Source organism: Dipodomys ordii, unplaced genomic scaffold (assembly GCF_000151885.1).
Source record: "Dipodomys ordii isolate 6190 unplaced genomic scaffold, Dord_2.0 Scaffold171, whole genome shotgun sequence".
Lineage (NCBI taxonomy): Eukaryota > Metazoa > Chordata > Mammalia > Rodentia > Heteromyidae > Dipodomys > Dipodomys ordii.
In genome coordinates, this window is record NW_012267387.1 from 433,864 (window position 1) to 455,881 (window position 22,018).

At 37.7% G+C, this 22,018-nt stretch overlaps 1 protein-coding gene across 1 annotated transcript; it reads right to left on the reverse strand.

Moving 5' to 3' along the window:
- Positions 1 to 3,996: 3,996 nt before the first annotated feature.
- On the reverse strand, positions 3,997 to 21,314 carry LOC105998709 (vomeronasal type-2 receptor 116-like). Its single transcript, XM_013033498.1, has 6 exons — positions 21,217 to 21,314; positions 9,731 to 10,019; positions 7,849 to 8,655; positions 6,590 to 6,817; positions 5,554 to 5,677; positions 3,997 to 4,919 (listed from the first exon to the last, which is right to left on the reverse strand). Exons 1-6 carry the CDS (start codon positions 21,312 to 21,314, stop codon positions 3,997 to 3,999), a joined length of 2,469 nt encoding a protein of 822 aa, XP_012888952.1.
- Between the last annotated feature and the right edge of the window lie 704 nt (positions 21,315 to 22,018).

The window sequence follows — 22,018 nt, forward strand, 5'->3', positions numbered from 1 at the left end:
GTTTACCAGTAGTGTTTGTAGTGCTTTTGGGGAACTATCCTCTGGATTATTCATTAATTGTTACGTTGCCTGATTATCATGAATAGGAGTTGAGATACCTGGACTTGCCATTTTTCTTGTGTTTTACCAGCATGTTCTGACCATTTGGTATGAAAGTAACACCATTACCATTACCTGTGTAGAGGAAGGTACCATCCCTCTCTTATTGTCTCATGGCAACACTTCTGTTTGATGAAAAAGGATCTCATTCAGGGTCTGGGATACAACATACATAGTACTGAATGTATTGTAACTCTCTTTAGACATAATTATGTCAAAAGTGTGTTCTGGCAACTATCCCAAGAAGACATTGTTCTCCCTTGCTATACATTCAGACTCAGAAACGGGTCGATTAAAAGACAGAAATCACAACCTAGCAAGGTAAAATTATTCTGAGTTTTTAAAAGGGTTAACCCTTTTGGAGGGGGGGGGCAAGATGGCGACGGGAGAGTAGGGAAACACCACAGCTCTCTCCAACCAAACAGAGATTTCTAATTCCAATGCTTAATTCTCCCAAAACACTGACAACAGCAAAAATATGTATACCCAGAGAAAAACAAGAGGAGAAAGAAAGAAAGAAGAGAGAGGGGAAAGAAGGAAGGAAGGAAGGAGAGAGGGAGGGAGGGAGAGAGGGAGGGAAAGAAGCAGGGGAGGGCAGGGTGAGCTGGAGGACGCTGCAGTGATTTGGTCTTGGGGAGGAGGAGAGGGAGGGAAGGAGAAGGGGAGGGAGGGAGGGAGGGAAGAATTTCAGAAGAAAATAGAACAAAGACCTTTCTGCCAACCCTTGCTGGCTGCACAGCAATGCACCAAACCGTGGCCAACCTGGCATGGCAGAGGCTGCCAGAGACCCCAGAGCAACAGGGTTTGTCTGCAGATCTCCAGCAAAAAAGACACCCAAGGTGCCTAGGCTGGATTCTCTGATTGCAAACAGAGAAATGTCAGAGCTTGGAACCTGCACAAAGACCCTTCCCCCACCTTTAACCTTTCCCCAAGAGTGGTGAAGCCCCATTCTGCCAAAACTACTGGGCCTCTCAGCCAAATGAGGAACCCCAGAACTACAGGGATCAATCCACAGAACACCAGTGCAGAAGAGTCCCAAGGTGCTGGTGCCCACCCAGAGAGTACCAACAGACAGAAACTTCAGAGCTCAGAACAGGACTGAAGCCCCCTGCTCCACCCCTCGGCCAGCAGCCAGCTCAAAAAACACTTGCAGAGCCAACCCAGGGCCAAGAGCAAGCTTCATAAATTGATCCAGGAACCAACCCAGAACCAAGCAAAGACAGCCACCTATTAAACAAAACAGTCAGAGTTTCAGATTAGTCTCCAAGAATCCCTGAATCTACACGTGAAAATCACAGAGAAAAATTATAGGATTTATCAATACCCAGGATAGCATGCTACCCCCAAAAACCAGCAGCCACCCAGGGGAGAGCCCCAGTGGAAGCAAAACAAGAAAGGAAGACAAATGCTACATCCAACAGATGCTGGAAGCAATAACTCAAAAATTAAAGTGAGAAATAGATCAGAAATTTAAAGAACACAGAAACGAAATATGAAGAGATGCAAGATTTCAAACAGGGGGTGCAAGCAAAAACAGATGCAGTATACACCTTGCTAAGAGTTGAAATTAATACTCTGAGGACATAGGAGCCATAAGTGGCTAAATTTCCTCTATGCAAAGCACAATGAAAGCTATAGTTAACAGAGTGAACGAAATGGAAATTAGAATCTTCAGATCTCAGTCTACTCAGGAAATGGAATAAAGGCGGGAGAAAAACAGTGCCCAGCAGTTCCCTTTAATTTAATGGATTAAAAATTAGTTTTGGACCAAGCAAAAGTTATTTTTCAAGCCCTAAGTTTATTGACTTTTAATTTTTTGTATTACTTTAAATTTTTACTAGAATATATGGTTAAATTCGGTTTTGTATCAGAGTTTTAAATGGGATCATAAAGTCTTTTGGTCAGCCACATCTTTGTCCAAAACTTTTTATTTCTTCTAAAATATATAAACTATCTTAATGACCACCAAGCATATAAAATCCCAAAAGTTTTGATACACTATGCCTGAACTTTTGTAAGCAACATAAAAGTTGATAACATTTTCCATATGTTATTTGTCCACCCCTACACACACACACACACACACACACACACACACACACAATGAGAGAGCCATGACTCATGGCCCACATCTGCCTATTTTTAATGGTTAAAGTTTTATTGTAACACAACAAGAAAAAACGTATAAAAGTACAATTTCTTTGTGCCCTTCTTCCTGTCTCTATCCTATTCTTTATCCATAAACTTCTCTTTTATGTGCCATTAACTTTCCCTGTGCCTGAAATCCATCCATGCTTGCTTCAAAACATCAAGCCATCCATTTGTACATTCTCTTCATTAATGCATTTAAGATAAAAAGTGTTGTGTAAGTTTACTGAAATTTCAACTAAGAAGAAATTAGCAAGGAACACAAAATACCATGAGAAAAGCACTAATATCAAATATTCTCCCCAAAACATCACATCACAAAATGAGGATGCAGAAGTTTACTCAATAATATAAACTCAATCCTATTAATGGAATTCCTAAAATAAATTAAGGAAATAGACAAATATTCAATAAAAACTGATGCATATATTGATCATGTATTTTTAACATGCTAAGGAAGTTGGAAATCTAATTACATTTTCAATTGTTAGACAGCATGCCCTCAAAAGAAGACATACACAATTTTTTTTTACCAATACAATGTTATATTTTCAAGAAAAATTTAACTAATAGAAACCTCTCGTCAGTCATTATCTACTAGAAATGCAAATGTGAGAAATGTTTCAAAGTCAGCCTGGGCAAGAAAATGCTTGAGACTCTTATTTCCAATTAAAGACAAAAGAGCTAGAAATGTGCCTCTGGCTCTAGTGGTAAAGCAGCCTTAAGTGAAAAAGCTAAGGGACAGTCTAAACTAGAATTGAAGCATATACACATGAATTTCATTAATATCAGAAGAAACATGTAATAAACACTGGAAGAGATAAGATATGGATGTTACTGTGTTTAAATGTCTTAAATATGTGATTATGTAAAGATAGTATAGAACCTACTAAGTCAACCTAGCTGATGCAATAAGTAATGCTTTCCCTATCAATTTAAGAGATTTGAAGTGTGACAGGTAAAGATGTTCATGTTTCAACATTTATATTTTATTAGGAAGTGATGAAATTACAAGAATAAATGTTAATAAAGAGTGATTCAGCAATAATAAATTGAAAGGTATCTCCAGCCATGGAAGAAAAAATTTTTATGCATTACAGACTTTACTTTTTAGAGAAAAATAAAAATATAATTTAACATTGTAATATTAAATTAAGTGCATTTTTATACCTTATGTAATCCGAACCAAAAACCTTAGGAGGAAAGAACAGAGAGGAAGGAGCAGGAGAGGAAAAGAGGAAAGTGGCCAAAGGCCAGACCAGGAAAGAGACACAGAGAAACTTCCTGTGAAGGAGATTATGGGATTATTGGGAAAGGAAAATCTGTAATTGGAATATTATTAATCTTAAACAAAACAATCTCTAAGGATAATATAAAAAGATGAAACTTTGTAAAGAGAAAAGTGTAAGGAAATGAATTAGAGGATTTTGAAACATGGTAGTATGCAGATAGGAACTTAGTATACCTAAAAATCTAGAAAACTGAGTGAGAAAGACAACAGTGAAAAGACACTAACAAGAGGGCATAATAGGATTGAGTGCAGAATAAAAAGGAAGAACTAAAAGTATATGAGAAATAATTCATTTTAGGTGATCACCGCTAATTGAGAATATTACTACTAGAAAAAGAAACAACTGGCCTTTATTCATGGAGGTAAAAACCTCATCATACAAATGAATATGACAATAGAAAGTTGATAGAGATTTAGATCAGACCATCTATATACCAATCAAACATATGAGCTCACTCTTAAGAAGGCTTATTTCTTCTACTATGTCTTTTATCCCTAAAGTCATGCAGAGAATTTCTATTTGGCATTAACAAGATGATGTAACACTTTGGGGCAAAAATACAGCCTAGGAGCCCTGCAGCAGAGGCCAAGATGGAGAAGACCTCCACAGCCACCATGACCTTCCCCTTGGCACTGTGGTAGACAGGCAGGAAAGTGAGCCACACACTGCAGAACACCAGCATGCTGAAGGTCAGGAACTTGGCCTCATTGAAGGTGTCAGGCAGGTTTCTGGCCAGAAAAGCCATGGTGAAGCTGGACAGGGCCAGAAAGCCAAGGTATCCCAGGACGCAATAGAAGGCAGTGAGGGAACCCTTGTTGCACAGGATGATGATGTGGCCATGTTCAGAGTGTGCATCTGTATCCACAAAGGGAGGAGAAGTTCCAAGCCAGAGTCCACACAGAGTCACCTGGATGAGGGTGCAGATGGGAATGATGAAGTTAGGAGCCCCTGAGACCAGCAGCCACCTCATCCTTCTCCCTGGGGAAGTGGACTTGAAGGCCAGAACCACAGTCACTGTTTTGGCCAACACTGTGGAAATAGCCACAGTGAACACAATTCCAAAGGCAGTTTGCTGCAGGATGCAGGTGACTGTGTTGGGTTGGCCAAGAAACAGCAAGGAACAGAAGAAACAGAAGATAAGAGAGATGAGTAGGATGTAGCTGAGAGTCCTGTTATTGGCCTTGACAATGGCAGTGTCATGGTGTTTCACAAACATTCCAAGAACAACAGCAGTGAGAATAGAGAAACAAAGAGCCATGCAGGCCAGAGCCATGCCCAAGGGGTCTCCAAAATCCAGGAAACTTGCAGCTCTCAGGAGGCACTGGGTTCTCTGTGTGTTAGCATACTGATGATCTGGACACTTCACACACTGGTCCATATCTGATAAGAAGTGTAAAGTACAATTACTTCTTGGTTTGAACTTCCTTTTCACCAAAGATATTAGCAAATTGTTTACTTAGGTGTAATCCTAACATAACCTACCATACTGCCAGCATTGACTGTCAAAAAATCATTTTTGTTTCTTTGCTAAGCCATAACATCTTCCCTCCCCCTTGCATCTTCTTCAGTATTCAGGCTATTTTTTGTTCAGTTTTTTTCCTTCAAGTATTCTCACAAGTATTGAAAAGGTGCTATTTGGAGTATTCTAATATCCTAATAACACTTTTCTACACTTTGGCTCACACTAACAGTTAGAATTGTGCAGATTTTTGCAATCCTATTGAAAATTGTAAATAATGCAGCTTTCAATTCCTTACACATCTCTAAAAAGATTAATTTTGTTCCTGTGGCAACGTCCTTGAATTCATTTCATTATATTTATCTATCCAACTAATCTGTGAATATTTAGGAAAAGAGAAACCACTCTTGGACACTATATCCATGCTCCCTTCTTAAATGGAATCCCCCTTTCTGAGATCTTGCTAATTGTCATGAGCAGTTCTGGGTACTGACATGGTTGGATTGACAAAAACAAAGGAGAGATGAACAATTTCTTCATAAGTCATGGACTTACCTGTTCCATTAGCAATCTCATTCTCTGGGCAAAGATTACAATCAAAACAACAAGCAGGCTTTTCCTCTTGAAGAGATGTCCTGAATCCAGGACCACAACTCTCACTGCAGGCAGAGTGAGGAGTCTGAGGAAAATCAGGTCTGTGTCAGTAACTAACACTCCAAAAAGTCCATTGTTTTAAAGAATTGTATTAATAAGCATAATGTTTCTATGCAGGTAAGTGAAGTTGATTAATTAAATTCTGTTATCGAAACCATATGTCATGATTCCAAAAGGCTTTTGTGCTACAACTTTTACTTCTAACCTGTTGAACTATTGAAAAATATGGGATCTTTGAAAGGTGGAAACTTATGGTGAGAAAGTAAGTCCCAATGTAGATCCCTATAGAATTTCCTTGAATTCATGTCATTATATTCTCTCTCCTACTTATCTGTGATATGGTGATGAGCAAGAAGGAGATATCCCTTTTAGAGTGTTGTGTGAACCCCAGAACCATCATATCTTCCTCTTCATTTTCCAGTGGCCATGAACACATAATCTTCTCACAGTCATATTCAATTAGTCTCAGCAAAGATGTCCAATTAGCAGATCAGTTATCCATTGAATGAAACCTCCATACACACAAGAGAGCAAAGAAACATCCTAACCACATAAAATGATTTTTCATGTACTTTATCACAGTGTTAGGAACCAATACGAAATGTACAATTTTTTATTTTATGATAATATTATAAGTCAACATTTATAAACACATGTAATGTGTTTGGTGCTGATTCAGGGCACTGGCCTTCAGTTTTTGAACAAGGTTAGAACTCTAGCAGTTTAGTCATAGCTCCACTTCCAGATTTTTGTGGTTAATTGGAGATAAGTCCAAACTTTCCTGTTTGGACTGACTTTAAACCGTGATGTTCACATCTCAGATATCTCAGTTGCTAGCATTATGGGAGAAAGCTAGCACTCAACCAGGCATAAATTTCAAAGGTAAATTTTGCTTATATGTATGTCCTTAAAGTCATTATTATTAGATCCAACTCACCTCTATAGTACCTATGGCCCACTCTACCATATCTTCAGATAAAGACAGTTGATTACCATGCAGAGCATATGGAGAAAACTTTCCTACTTTCACTGTAAGTTGAAGACCTTCTGGAAAATTCCAAATGTTCAGAATGTCATACTCTGGTTCTAATTTTCTTTTCTCATCCAAAATCATTTCATCTCCAGCAGGATTGTAAAATTGGATGTTCTTTATAAAAAGGTGCAACTAAAAGAGATGCATCATTATATGGTGAAGAAAAGCTCCTGGTTGCCTTTAATCTCCAATTCTGAATTCTAGAATAGCACAGACAGCAATGAAGTATTCCAGAAGAAAATCTATGGAGGAATATAAATAACCATGCTGAATCCTTGTGACTCAGAAAAGGAGTAGAAGGCCTTTTAATGGAGAAATCAAGACCAGGCAAGTAGGCATGAATGAGACAATTTTTCTGTTACAAACCTCCATTGTTTTTATGAATTATTATTTGAGCTTGCTAAATTTTTATGCCAAAATTAAATGAAATTAGATGATTTATGAAAAATATGGATTAAAAATACTGTTTGGTAGGTCATCCTTTGCAATTACTGAAATAATTTAGGGAAAAGTTGAATTTACACTTTTGAAAACAGTAACTATGAACATGGTAAAGTTATTTGTAACTATATGAATTCATAAACTAGGTGTTGGTAGCTCACACCTGTAATCCTAGCTACTCAGGAAGCTAAGATCTGAGGATCATGATTTGAAGCCAGGCCAGAGAAAAAAGTCCATGAGACACTTATCTTCAATAAACCACTCAGAAAATGACAGAAGTACAGCTGTGGCTCAAGTGGTAGAGCACTATCCTTGAACACAAAAAGACACAGAAACAGCATCCAGGCCCTAACCTCAAGCTCCAAGACATGCAAAGATATATCTTTCTGGTTTCTAACACTAAATATGAAATACATGTATGTATGTATGTGTATGTGTTTATGTGTGTGTGAATATACATATATATACATATATGTGTGTGTATGTATATGTATATATATATATATATATATATATATATATATATATATTCTCAATGGTTTATATTGTATCCTGTCACTGACCTGGCCTGTTTTTTGTTAAGAGCAATGAACACATGTATAGAGTTCCTCACCAAAATATCACCCATAATTTACTAGAAAAACATCTGAAATATTTACTTTTATACCCTCTAGGAAGTGTCTTTGCTCATGGTGTGTGCACTGAAATATAGAAGAAATTACCTGTGCAGGGGAAGACACTGTCTCTTTACTACTTCCCATTGTTTGAAATTCTGTTTGATGAAGAAGCATCTCATGGAGAGCCTGGGCCACAGTATACACAGCATTGTATATATTATAACTGTCTCCAGACAGAGTCCTGTCAAAAATATGCCCAGGCAACCAATCCAAAGAGGCATCATGAAGACAATTGTCCCATGTTACACAGTCAGTCTCAGAATCAGAACAATTAAAAGACACAAACCACAGCCTAGCAAGAACAAAGTCTTCTGGGTATTTGGAAGGATTAACTGCCTTGATAAAATCTGTAAATCCAGAAACATCTGCATGATGGTGTGAAAAAATGAGAGGTACATGGAATGAGCCTAGCATGAAATAGTTCCTTCTCATGGTTAAATCCCACTGTGAGTTCATGATGCAAACTTTTCCTTTTATTAAAAGTTGCTCAAAACACATCATTAAATCTAGTAGTGACTCATTATCACCGTATAACATGAGGACATTTGCTGAAGATTTATTTATCTGACTATATATTGTCATGAATTTATATATCTGCGAGACGAACTTGCTTGACATCACTAGCTCATAGGCTACGCAAAGTCTGTTCTTAGCCATTTCTTCTTTCAATTTAACAAGAACCCACAAACTATTCTCATCCTCTGATGTCAACAGTCCCACCCAGTTCCAGTTGAAGTGAAGCAGTAAGGAGGCCATGGCAGTGGCTATTGATGTGTCCTTTGGGGCCATCTGATACAGAGTAGGAAACTTCTTATGGTCACTTAGGGCCTGATCAAAAGGCCCAAAGGTAAACTAAATGGAAAGAAAATTGGATGTTCCATGAATGAGAAGATTGCCATCCATCACAATCTTAATCTTCAAGCATGTTAAGAACCAGTTGAAGTAGGTGAAAGGTATGTTTTTATTTTAGTATTAGAGAAAAAAATCAATCTTTTTATGAAATATATATTTATTTGTATGTCTTTTGTTCTTTGTCACCATTTCCATTAACTACTCCCATGTCTATCAGCCCAACAAATTCCCTGATTTTCCTAATTCTATTTTCACATATGTACATTTAATATTATGTTTTTCTTCACCCATCCATTCCCTGTTATTCTGATTTTTCCCGTAACAACTAACCCCCTCAGAGAAGATATGCTTCAACTTTGTATATTCATAATTTTATATTCAGTAGATCAGAAAGGGTTACTCCATGGAATTCTACCCCCATATATGCCATACTTTAGTCCAATTAATCATGCATATATTTATATATAGAAATGGCTACATACATGTTCCATATTTATTTTATATGACAAGTTCATAATTTGGTTCTAGCTTTTGAATATGAGAGAACACATCTCCCCTTTATCATTCTGAGGCTGACATGTCATTAAACATAAAATCTTGTCCACATGCATGTGTGTGTGTGCACATGCATGCAAGTACAAGGGCATGAATTCAGGCCTCATGCACTTTCTTGGCTTTTGCCCTCAATGTTGGTGCTCTACTATTTGAGCTACACATTCATTGACTGTTGTTACTGGTTAATTGGGGATAAAAGATTCCAGAATAGCTGGGATTAGAAGTGTGTCACCAGTACCCCGGGCAGCATAACTATACACTTCAAAGTCATTTTGCAATTTCTGACTTTTTAAAGTATTGATTAGATTTGAAACAAAAAATAATCCACTTGTTTGTGTGAATCTTCCATCTCATTTTCCAAAGAGTGGGAATATAAAAATCTGCATATCCTTGAGTACTTACTGTTTGATACCACCAAATTTGATAGGTTCATAAATCCAGGCTCTTATCATTCTTTCCTAAAACCTGGAATAGCGCCTAATTAGACGTTTTTATATTCCCCCACTATGTTCACTTTCACCTGTGGAATTCTGTAGAGTTCCAGCAATGTCCCGATGTGGGCAGATGTTATTCCTAATGGTCCTGTTAGTACTGCTATAAACTTGCTGTCTCTTCTACAGGAGTAGTTTGGAATCTTGTATTTCCCAGAGAGCCAAATGAAGGGATCCTTAAGTACTGCCCAAGCTTCAAAGTTAATATTATAGATATCAAATCCAAGAGTCAAGTTATGTAAAAGTTCAGAGTTTTGGTTGATCTCCTCAATAGCAAAAGCCAAGGCCAACACAAATTGATAGGTCTTGAAGATAAGCCTGCATAATGAACATAGAAATTTAGAAGGAATATTTCAATAATTATGACTTTTATGGCCCCACCACCGACCAAAATACATATACAAATATACACATTTATTCATACTTATATATACAAGAATGTAGACCTTGTACTTGTCATATCATAACATAATAAAAGTAGAGCTCAACAACAGAATCCATCACAGAGAATACATAAACTCATGGAAACAGAAAAATTTATTGCTGAGAACCAGTAGGTCATCAAAGAGACAAATGGTGAAATTTAATCATTTTCAGGATTCAAAGTAAATGAACACACAAAAGACCAAATCTTTGGGAGACAGAAAGACAGTACTCAGAGGAAAATTTATATCCATACATGCTTGCATCAACAAATTAGAAAAATCTCAAATCCATATGCTAATGAAGCAACTCAAGCTTCTAGACAAAGCAGAGCAAGTCAAACCCAAAACCAGTAGACAGAAGAAAATATTTAGGGCAGAATTAAATTAATTACAGACTTTAAAAAATGCAGAGAATCCACAAATGCTAAAGATGATTTTTTGAAAAAAATCAACATTGACAGGACCATGTCCAAATTAATTAAATAAAAAAGAAGCTACCCAAATAAATAATAGTAGAGATTACAGGGGGAAATCACCACATATGCAAGCAAAATTCAGAATATTCTAAGGGAATAGGTTATAAGCCTCTATGGCAACAAATATAATAATCAGGCAGAAATGGATATATTCCTATACAAAATACATATACCCAAACTGTATCTGGAAGACATAAACAGAATAAACAGACCCAGCACCAGCAATAACTGACCTTCCAGGAAGAGCCCAAGACCTGATGGCTTCACAACCAAATTCTGCAAGACTTTTGAAGGAGAATTAACACTCCTTAAAATCTTCAATGAAATAGTAAGGGAAGGAGCACTGCCAAACTCATTCTATGAAGCCATCATCACACTTATCCCCACATTAGATAAGGACATATGAAGGAAAGAGAACTGTAGCCCTGTCTCCTTGATGTACATTGTTGTAACCCTCCTCCATAAAATTTAGAAAATGATCAAGAAGATCATACAGGCTGACTTAAGGGGATTTATCTCAGGGATGCAAAGCTAGATTAACAAATATAAATTAATTCACATACTACCACAGATCAACCGAAGCAAGGACAACAACCACATAAGTATCTCATTAGATGCAGATAAAGCCTTTGACAAAATCCAACACCTCATTATCTAGCTCTGGAGCAGCTAGAATCCATGGACCATTCCTCAGTATAAAAAAGGGCATGTATGAGAAATCTACAGTCAGTTTTACACTTAAAGGTGAAAAACTAAAGGTGAAAAAACTAACGGCATTTCCCCTAATATCAGAAATAAGAGAAGCATATACTCTCTCTTTTCTCTTCAACATAGTACTGGAATTCCTAGCAAGCGAAATAGGCAAGAGAAAACCATGCAGAGAATCCAAATATGGAAGGAAGGAGTAAAACTATCACTTTTTACAGAGGACATGATCCTGTAGTTGAGGGACCCTAAAATCTCCTTCCACAGCTTAAGAAGATGATGCAAAACTTGGTTAAAATAGACAGGTATAAAATCAACCTAAAAAATTAATATTTTTATGCCATGATCAAGAAGATCAAGGCTGAAATCAGAAAAGAAACTCCATTTAAAATAGCATTAAAAAATACAAAATACATAGGAGTTAACCAAAGAGGTGAAGGACCTCTATAGTGAAAAGTTTTAAATTTTCAAAAGCAAAATTGAAGAGGTCTTAGGAGGATAGAAAGATAATCTGAGCTCCTGGATTGGAAGACTTAACATTGTGACAATGACAGTACTGCCCAAAGCAAATTACAAATTCAATGCAAGATCCATTAAAATCCCAACAAATTTGTTTAAAGATATGGAAAGAGCAGCCAAAAAATTCAAATAACAAAAGACCCTGTATTGCAAGGCAAGTCTTAGAAAGTGAAACATTGTAGGAGGAATAACAATAACAAATTTCCAACTCAATTACAGAACCATGATAATGAAAACAGCTTAGTGACAGCACAAAATAGGTCAGATGATCCATGCAACAGATTAGAAGGCCTGGAATTGAACTCAGGGAACTATAGGCATTTAATATTTGATAAAGGAGCTAAAATATAGACAGAAAAATAGTCTCTTCAACAAATTGTGCAGCAATCTAAATAAAATAAAATTTGAAAATTGTATCAAAATTACTGGTAAAAGTGAGTACACAAGTGAGCTGAAAATTTTCTAGCATTGTAAGTATGCTAGAAAAATCATATAATTCTATGAAGTTGGAAAAATTATCTAGTATTTACAATAGAACAGTGTAAAATTATAATATATGATGGGAAGACAACAATGCAGTTGCAATTGTCATTTGTATGTCTTTAATATTTTACCATAAAGTATTAAATGAAAATTTTTTGATTCCAGTGAACAGTCTTAAGCCAGAGAGTTAGACCAAGCATGCCATCTCAGTACAGTTAGGCCAGAGAGGGAAAATACAGGCAAGTAGACATATCTGAGCACTTGCTGGCCGCCGCAGTTGCGGTTGCAGTGGCTGCGGCAGCAACCCTAGCCACCATACCTACAACACAGAGAGTCCGGGACAAAGAAGCCAGATGCAGCAGGTGAGCAGATTCTACTCAGCACCAGCAAGAACGTCAATGACAAGGAGCAGGTATTTCATCCTGCAGATCGAAGACCAGAGACAACCCAGGAACCAACACTCCTGCATGAGTAGAACACTGACATCCTCAATCCTTCTCAGGGAGCAGAGGAGGGAAGGCCACCCCTCCCCTCCCCACTACTGGGGATCTCCATCTTTGATACTGATAAAGGCCTGGCTGAGAAGCTAGCTCCAACTCAGGCCTTGGGAGAAAAGAAAATAGTAATTTAGCAGATCACAGGAACCTGCCCTGCCCTGCCAGGCCTAACTCCACCCAGGGGAAAGTCACCCAGCCCAGGCAGAGACAACTCCACCCCCAGAGAAGTGGCTTTCCTCACTGGATAAAAAAAGCCAGAGGCTGCCACCCTACAGCAGCCTAGGCAAACAATTGAAATTCAGTAAACATAAACCCTGAGAATGGCTCCAGGCTGGGCTCTGTGAGTGTCTCAGAAGCTAGCCCCTCAGGGAAAAGCTGCTGTTTGCTGAAAGGCTTCAACTCTACCCAGAACCTAGCCCCACCACAGCATCTCCAAACTAGAGGGAACAGCCATCTCCCTCTTTTGTGATACTTAAAGTAGAACTCCCTCCCATTGAATTAGCCTGGGTAAAATCCGGGGAAAAAACAGAGCATTTTCTCTGTCATCCCAAACAAACGGACTTCATTAACCAATCAAGCCACAGGAAAACCAAATACCACAAGCAGACCAGAGACTCCACTAAGAGACTGGTTATGGACACAAGGGAGATACAGGATCTTCCCATCCACCCCCGCCAAAAAGAAAAAAAAAAAACAAAGAACTCTATTTTTGCATCTTTTTTTTAATTTTTAATTTATTTTAAATTGTTTCAATCAACTTTTTTTCTTTTTTTTCCTCTTATTTTTATTTTAGGTGTATATACATGTGTGTGCACTTTTTAAAAAATATCTACTGACCCTTTGGTCCTTTTTTTCTCTTCCTTTCTCCTTCTTTTTACTTTTTCATCTCTTTCACTCTTTTTTGCATGATTTAATTGCTGCTCTGCTCATCCTCAGATATACCCATCGTCAATTATTAGACCTTATCCCCCATTGGGTACACACTTAATCCAGAAATTTGTTACTCAATTCAAAACCTCTTAGGCTTAAATTACTTAATAGCAGTATGCTTTCTTTATACCTATACAATATATTAAGTATTTTTATTTTTTAGTTTTTCATGTCTCCTTTCTATCCCCCCCTTCTCTAATCCTACCCCCATTCTTCTCTCAATATTATTTTCTTAAATGTGCATAATTTTAAGTGTTTCTCTTTTCAAATTTAATTATTTGTTTTTCCATTTTTTCTTGTTTATTTTTTTCTTTTTTTTCTTTAATTTCTCCTATCATTCTGTCCTATCCATTTGCCTCTTTGAGATTAGAACATGGTTAATTTCACTCTCCTTTTACCTTTGCACATCCCTCTAACCCTATTTTCCCCACATTTCTCTCTAAACCTAATAATTTCTGGTTTGCCAAATTTTTCTTTGCTGTTCTTAGCCCATTAACACATAGTTGTTTGATGGTGAATAGACAGTATCTGTGGAACTAAATTGTATCTGCAGACTTTTGACTATATAATTACAGGATTTGGTTGATGCTTGCATTAAAATAGTGTTCTAGCACAAAACTAGTGTTACTTTCATCGCAAATGAGCAGAACAAGCCAGAAAAAAACACAAGAAAAATGGCAAGTCCAGGTATCTCGACTCCCACTCATGATAATCAGGGGACAGAACAGTTCATGAATAATCCAGAGGAGCACTAAAAACACTACAGATAAACATGGTGAATAAAAAGAGTCTTAACCTGCAAAGGACTCAGTGTGAGTATGATAGGGAAAGACAGGAGGAAAAGCAAAGATTAATACAGGAAGCTCATGAGCATGAAGAATCTACTCAAAGTTTGACACAGGAATTGCATGAGTGGGTTGAGAACACTCGAAGAGAAAGAAAAGAATTGCATGAGCAGGCAGAGAACAGTCAAAGAGATAGACAGGAATTGCATGAGTTGGCTGACAACAGACAAAGTGAAAGTCAGGAATGGTGTGAGCAGGCTGAGAACACTCAAAGAGAGCTACAGGAATAGCATGAATGTGAGGAAGCTAATCAAAGAGTAATACAGGAATTGCGAGACTGGGATGAAAATAGACAAGATCAATAGAGGCATTTATGGAAGTCAGGGAGACTACAAAGGGAATGTTGAATGGAGCCCAACAGAAGGAATGGCAGTCCAAGGAAATATAACCGATCAACTAAGTGATTTGAGAATAAACACTGAACACCAAATTAAGGAAGTTTAGAAGTTCATACAAGATCAACAACAGAGATCCAACAAAGAATCTGAAGCCATCAAGCCAATCAAATGAAAGGAAAACAAATAAAAAAGTAGAAAGTCTTGACACTAGGATAGACCTTGCAGAAGATCAAATCTCGGGGATTGAAGACAGCCTAGATATTATAGAGAAAGAACATAGACCAATACAATAAATTCGATGAAATATGAGAAATCTATTCAACATTTGGAAGACACCATCAGAAGGCTTAATCTGAGGAAAGTGGTTCTAGAGGAGCACCTACAGACAGAAGTTAATGGTCTAGGAAAGTTGTTTAACAGGATCCTAGCAGAGAACTTCCCAAACATGCAAAAAGATAGGCCTACTCAGATACAAGAAGCTTTCAGAACTCCAAATAGACCAGAACAGAACAGGACATCCCACTGTCACATTATAGTCCACATAGGATCAATTCAGACCAAGGAAAATATCCTTAAAGATGTCAAGGAGAAAAGATCAATCACCTACAAAGGGAAACCAATTAGAATCACTTCATATTTCTCAGCAGAGACAATCAAAGCAAGAAGAGCCTGGAATGATGTATGCCATGCCCTAAGGACAAAAAACTACCAACCAAGTATTCTGTACCCAGATAAACTCTCCTTCATAACCGAAGGTCAAATAAAAACCTTCCATAGCAAAGAAAACTGAAACAATATATCTTCACCAAACCAGCCCCACAAAAGATACTTAAAAATGTTCTACACATAGAAAACTAACAAGACTACAATAAAGGCCAAGAAACCGCAGCCAAACTGAGAATCCAAGAACCATAGGAGAACCCAGTTGGCACAGGCCCCAAGAATTTGGATAAAATGGCAGGAACTACCAAATACCTCTCAGTACTATCTCTCAACATTAACGGACTTAACTCACCAATTAAGCAAAATAGACTGTCTAGTTGGATTAAAAAGCAAGATCCTTTTATCTGTTGCCTTTCACGAGTCACATCTTGCTCATAAAAACAAACACATTTTCAATGAGAAAGGCTGGAACAAAATCTACAAAGCAAAGGGCACCCATAAAGAAGCATGAATTGCAATCCTAATATCAGATAAAATAGATTTCAAATTAATATTAATGAGAAGAGATAAAGAAGGTCGCTACATATTAAGGGATCTCTCCTTTAGGATGATATAACAATTCCAAAGAACTATTTGCCAAACAAAGAAGCACACAACTTTATCCAAGAAACACTACTTTCCCTCAAATCTCACATAGATCCAAAGACATTAATTGTGGGGACTTTAATACACCACTATCCCCACTAGACAGATCAACTCAGCAAAAACTCAACAGAGAAACCCCACATCTAAAAAAGAGCATAGATCAACTAGATTTAACAGACATCTATCGAATATTTCACCCAGCAGCATCAGAATACACGTTTTTCTCAGCAGCACATAGAACATTTTACAAAATAGACACACTTTAGGTCACAAAGCAAACTTGTCCAAATTCAGAAACATTGAAGTTAAACCTTGCATTATCTCGTACCACAAGGGAATAAAATTAAAACTCAACACCAAAAGCCATCAAAGAAATTTCTGTAACACATGGAGGCTGAACAATACACTGGTGAACCACAAGTAGGTCATGGATGAGATTAGAAAGGAAATCAAATGTTCATGATAGTCATCAAAAATGAACACACAAATTACCAGCTCCTCGGGGACACAGCTAAGGCAGTACTCAGGGGCAAGTTTATAGCTCTGAGTTCCTATATCAACAAATTGGAGAGATCTAAAACCAACAATTTAATGAGACATCTGAGCCTCCTTGAAAAAGAGCAGCAAGAAAAACCCCAATCCAGTAGACAGAAAGAAATAATTAAAATTAAATCAGAAATAAATGAATTAGAGTCCAAAAAAATCATAGAGAGAATCAACAAAACAAAGAGTTGGTTCTTCAAAACAATTAACAAAATTGACAGATGCTTAGCAAATCTAATCCGAAAAAGAAGAGAACACACACAAATAAATAAACTCAGAGATTAGAATGGAAATATCACCACAGGAAAAAACCAAAACTCAGAACACTGTAAGGGATTACTTCTCAAAACTGTATGCTAATAAGTTTGAGAATTTAGCAGAAATGGACATTTTCCTTGGGAATATCGCCATGCCGAAAATAAACCAAGATGAGTTACACCATCTTAACAGGACCATATCAAGCATTGATATAGAAAGAGCAATAAGAGACCTCCCATCTAAGAGACCAGGACTGGATGGATTTGCAGCGGAATTCTACAAGGACTTCAAAGCAGAGCTCACACCAACATTCCTTCAACTCTTCAAAGAAATTGAAAGAGAAAGTTCACTACCAAACACTTTCTATGAGTCATCATAACCCAAATCCCAAAACCAGGCAAGAACTCATCAAAGAAAGAGAACTACAGACCCATTTCTTTGATGAACATTGATGCAAAACTTCCAACAAAATTTTGGCCAATCAAAGTCAATAATTCATCCAAAAAATCATACACCATGGTCAAACAGGATTCATTTCAGAGATGCAAAGCTGTTTCAATATACGCAAATCAATTAATATAATTCACCACATCAACAAGAGCAAGAATAAGAACCACACAGTTATCTCAATAGATGCAGAAAAATCATTTGACAAGATCCAACATCCCTTTATGATGAAGGTTGTGGAAAAATTAGGAATCCATGGAACATTCCTCAATACAATAAAGGCTGTATATGACAAACCTACAGCCAGCATTATACTTAATGGGGAAAACCTAAAACCATTTACTCTTAATGCAGGAACAAAACAAGGATGTCCACTCTCTTTAGGTCTCTTCAGTCTCTTCAGACTACAGCAACAAGACAAAATGCAAACATAAAGGGGCTCCAAATAGGGAAAGATGAAGTAAAATTCTCCCTCTTTGCAGATGACATGATCTTGTATTTAAAGAATCTCATAGACTCCACTCCCAAATTACTGAAGATGATTCAAAACTTTGGCAAAGTAGCAGGATATAAAATTAAACCTCAAAAATCAATGTCTTTTTTGTATGCCAACAATGAGAAAAGAATGGATGAAATTAGAAAAACAACTCCATTCGTAATAGCCCCACAAAAAATAAAATACCTAGGAATTAACTTAACCAAAAAGTAAAGAACCTCTATGATAAAAACTTCAAAAACCTAAAAAAGGAAATCAAAACAGAATTTAGAAAGTGGCAAAACCTCCCATACTCCTGGATTGGAAGGATCGACATCTTAAAAAAGGCAATACTTCCCAAGGCTATCTACAAATTCAATGCGATACCTTCAAAATTCCAACCACATTCTTCAAGGAAATACAAGAGGCAATCCAAAAGTTCATATGGAACAATAAAAGACCCGAATAGCAAAAACGATCCTCAACAAAAAGAACAGTGCTGGAAGGATATCAATACCAAATTTTAAAGTTTACTACAAAGCCACAGTATTCAAAACAGCTTGGTACTGGCACAAGAACAGACCTCAGGACCAATGGAATAGAATTGAAAACCCAGAAATGAACCTAAAGACCTATAGGGATAAGGGAGCTAAAAAAAATAGAATGGAAGAAAGACAACCTCTTCAGTAAATGGTGGTCACAAAATTGATTAATCACTTGCAGAAAACTAAAGCTAGATACTCATATATCACTGGGCACCAGAATAAACTGCAAATTGATCAAAGACCTCGGAGTTAAATGAGATACTCTGAAAACATTACAGGATGGAATAGGAGAAACCCTAGGTCTCCTGGACACAGGTTGAAATTCTCTTAATAGAGACTCGGAAACACACCAAATCAAAGAAAGTTTGGACAAATTGGATTGCATGAAATTGCAGAGCTTCTGCATGGCAAAGGTCATAGCTAGCAAGATCAATAGAAAGGCCATGGATTAGAAGAAGATGATCGATAGAAAGGCCATGGATTAGCGGAAGATCTTCACTAGCCATACAACGGACAAGGGTCTCATATCTAAAATATACCTGGCACTCAAAAAATTAAATCCCCCAACAACAAATCCTCAAAGAAACAACTGCCCAATAAATAAGTGGGCTAAAGACTTAAAGAGAAACTTCTCTGAAGAAGAAAGAAGGATGGCCAATAGACACATGAAGCAATGTTCAACATCCCTAGCCATAAAAGAAATGCAAATCAAAACAACATTGAGATATCACCTCACCCCAGATAGAATGGCAAAAATCAAGAACTCTAACAACAACAGATGCTGGAGGGGATGTGGACAGAAAGGAACCTTACTTCATTGTTGGTGGGAATGTAAATTTGTGCAACCACTTTGGAAAGCAGTATGGAGGTTCCTCAAAAGACTTCACATAGAACTCCCCTATGACCCAGCAATCCCACTTTTGGGCATTTACCCAAATGTTTACAAACAAGACCACACTAAAGCTACCAGCACAACTATGTTTATTGCAGCATTATTTACCATAGCTAAGATCTGGAACCAACCCAGATGCCCCTCAGTAGATGAATGGATCAAGAAAATGTGGTATATATACACAATGGAATTCTATGCCTCTATCAGAAAGAATGACATTGCCCCATTTGTTAGGAAATGGAAAAAATTATATTAAGTGAAGTAAGCCAGGCCCAAATAAACATATGTCCCATGGTTTCCCTTATTTGCAATATCTAGTATATGTCTGAGTCAAGCAGAAAAGGTCAGATAATGTGATTTTAGGAAAATGAACCCTTAGATATGTATTTTAATGATTTTTTTCTTTCATGCATTTGTTTCTAATGCATTTATAAGATTATCTCTTTGTTGATTTGTATGTCCCTCTCCCACAGTATAACCCCTGCTTTCACTATATTTGCTGTCGGTATAATTTGTGGAGGAGAAGGGGAAAATCAAATCATTTAAGGATACTGGAAGACCCGTTGCAACAATGAGAAGTACAAGTAGTCATGTTGAAAATGAATTTTACAACTTTGGTTGGGGGGGGTAGGATATGTGGGGGGTGCAGGGGGAGAGGCTGGGAAGGGATGTGAAGGGTAAACAAAGGAGGAGGCTGCAATGCTTAATAAGAAATGTACTCATTATCTTGCCCTTGTAATTGTAACCCCTCTGTACAGTATGTTCACAAAAAAAGTAAAAAGCAAGCCAATCACCAGTGGCTCAAGCATAATATTTTACTAACCCACCCCCCCCAAAAAATTTACTACTCAGACCAGACTTCACTTTGTATCTGAGCCTAGACAGACAAACCCATGAGACACTGTCGCCTATTAACCACCAGAACTTTGGAAATAGAGTTGTGGCTCAAGTAGTAGAGTTCTAGCTTTGGGTGAAAAAACTAAGGGACAACATTCGAGCCCTGAGTTCAAACCGAGGTACTGGCAAAAATAGTAAATAAATGTGCACAGAGGGGAAAAATAGGATACAGGTTGACCCATTGTGACACTGAGATATACAGGACACTATACTGAAATTGAATTTTACAACTTCACCAGGGAGAAGGTGGTATGAAGTTAGGGAGGTGGGGAGGGAAGGGATGGCAGGGGGAAAACAAAGGAAGAGGTAACAATGCTCAATAGGAAATGTCTCATTGGAGATCAAAGTTTTACAGATTTTCCAGCCTGGGCTGGCTTCAAACATCCATCCTCAGCTATCAGATCTGTGGGTAGGTAGGATCACAGGCATGAGCCACCAGCTACAATAGGAATTTCATCAATGTCCTCAAAATGGGGCAAGGAAATGTGGCTGTAGCCTTTTATACAGCACGTGGCAGTATTTCAGATTGTTTGTAAGGACATCAGTTCATCTTCTCCAGTGACCATTGGCATGGAGGAGATACAGGATGCTACAGTAAAGTTAAGAATTTAACAACCAGGAAAGGAGAAAGTACATGAAAGGAAAAAGAGTCCTTTCTTTTTTTATTGTGAAAATACCATACAGAGGGGTTACAATTACATTAGCAGAGTAATGAGTACATTTCTTATCAAGCAATGTTGCCTCCTCATTTGTTTCTTACTAGGAGGCAGAAAAACGCTCAACAATAGAAGCAAGAGAAATAAACAGCTGTTCCTGATACAATAGGGATGGAAGGTCAGTGTAGTGAAGACAGAGACCATTGATTATATCCTCAACCATTGCCCATCCTCAGAACATAACAATAAATGGAAATAAAATGATGAGTTACTTACGGTATGTGCTCTTTTTGCCTAGAAGCTTCATTGTTGTTAAGATCAATTCCCAAAGTGTAGAGAGGGAAAAACCCAGCGATCATCACATCTCCATCCATGTGCACTCCATGTTTCATTGCAGAAAAGCAGGTAGTGCCAGCCAAGGATCTGACAATGAAGGGAAGCTGGAGGAGAAGGAGTGTGAAAGCCATAAGGGACATCCTGGAAGCCTCTGCCAAGAAGAAATTCTGGCTGGAAGTGAGACCCAGAGAGTCAGATACCTTTATGCACACATATGTGGACATATGTGTCTTTTTATTGCCAGAGATCTATACTGTAGCTCATCTTTCACCAAAGCCTCTTGTGGGTCCCCAGAAATCATATCCTGGGGCTCTACATCTGTGGCCTTCATCCAGGAGAAAAACATGAGTTGGAAAACGTGTTTGTGGATTTGTCATCTTTGGCCCAGGTGCTATGATTTCATCCAAGACCACAGAGAGTGAAGCCCAAGAGATGGAGCTATCTTGGATAGTTTTTTGTCCAACATCTGTGTCAGGAAACCATTTTCATGTAAGCTATTTGGGATGATGCAGCTGGATTGCCTCAGAGGATACTATGTGCTGTGCATGGGGAAATGTCCTGAAGAGACTATGTCTATGAGATGTTAGCCAAAGTTATGAGACCATCACACCCAGAGGGTTCATTCACACACACAGACATTGTGTCCATAAGAGCCACCAAACATTAGTGGTTCATCCATGGAAATTCCATGTGCAGAACCTTATAGAAATGCACCCATTTACTACTACCTGGGGAAGCAAAG

What these genes read in the sequence shown, in the direction of transcription:
- LOC105998709 (XM_013033498.1), bottom strand. Translation starts at nt 21,314, where the DNA reads ATGGATGGAGATGTGATGATCGCTGGGTTTTTCCCTCTCTACACTTTG. An exon ending in AGGCAAAAAGAGCACATACC is followed by an intron (nt 10,020 to 21,216) that starts GTAAGTAACTCA and finishes TTCATTATGCAG; the next exon opens with GCTTATCTTCAAGACCTATC. An exon ending in AACTCTACAGAATTCCACAG is followed by an intron (nt 8,656 to 9,730) that starts GTGAAAGTGAAC and finishes CTTTCCATTTAG; the next exon opens with TTTACCTTTGGGCCTTTTGA.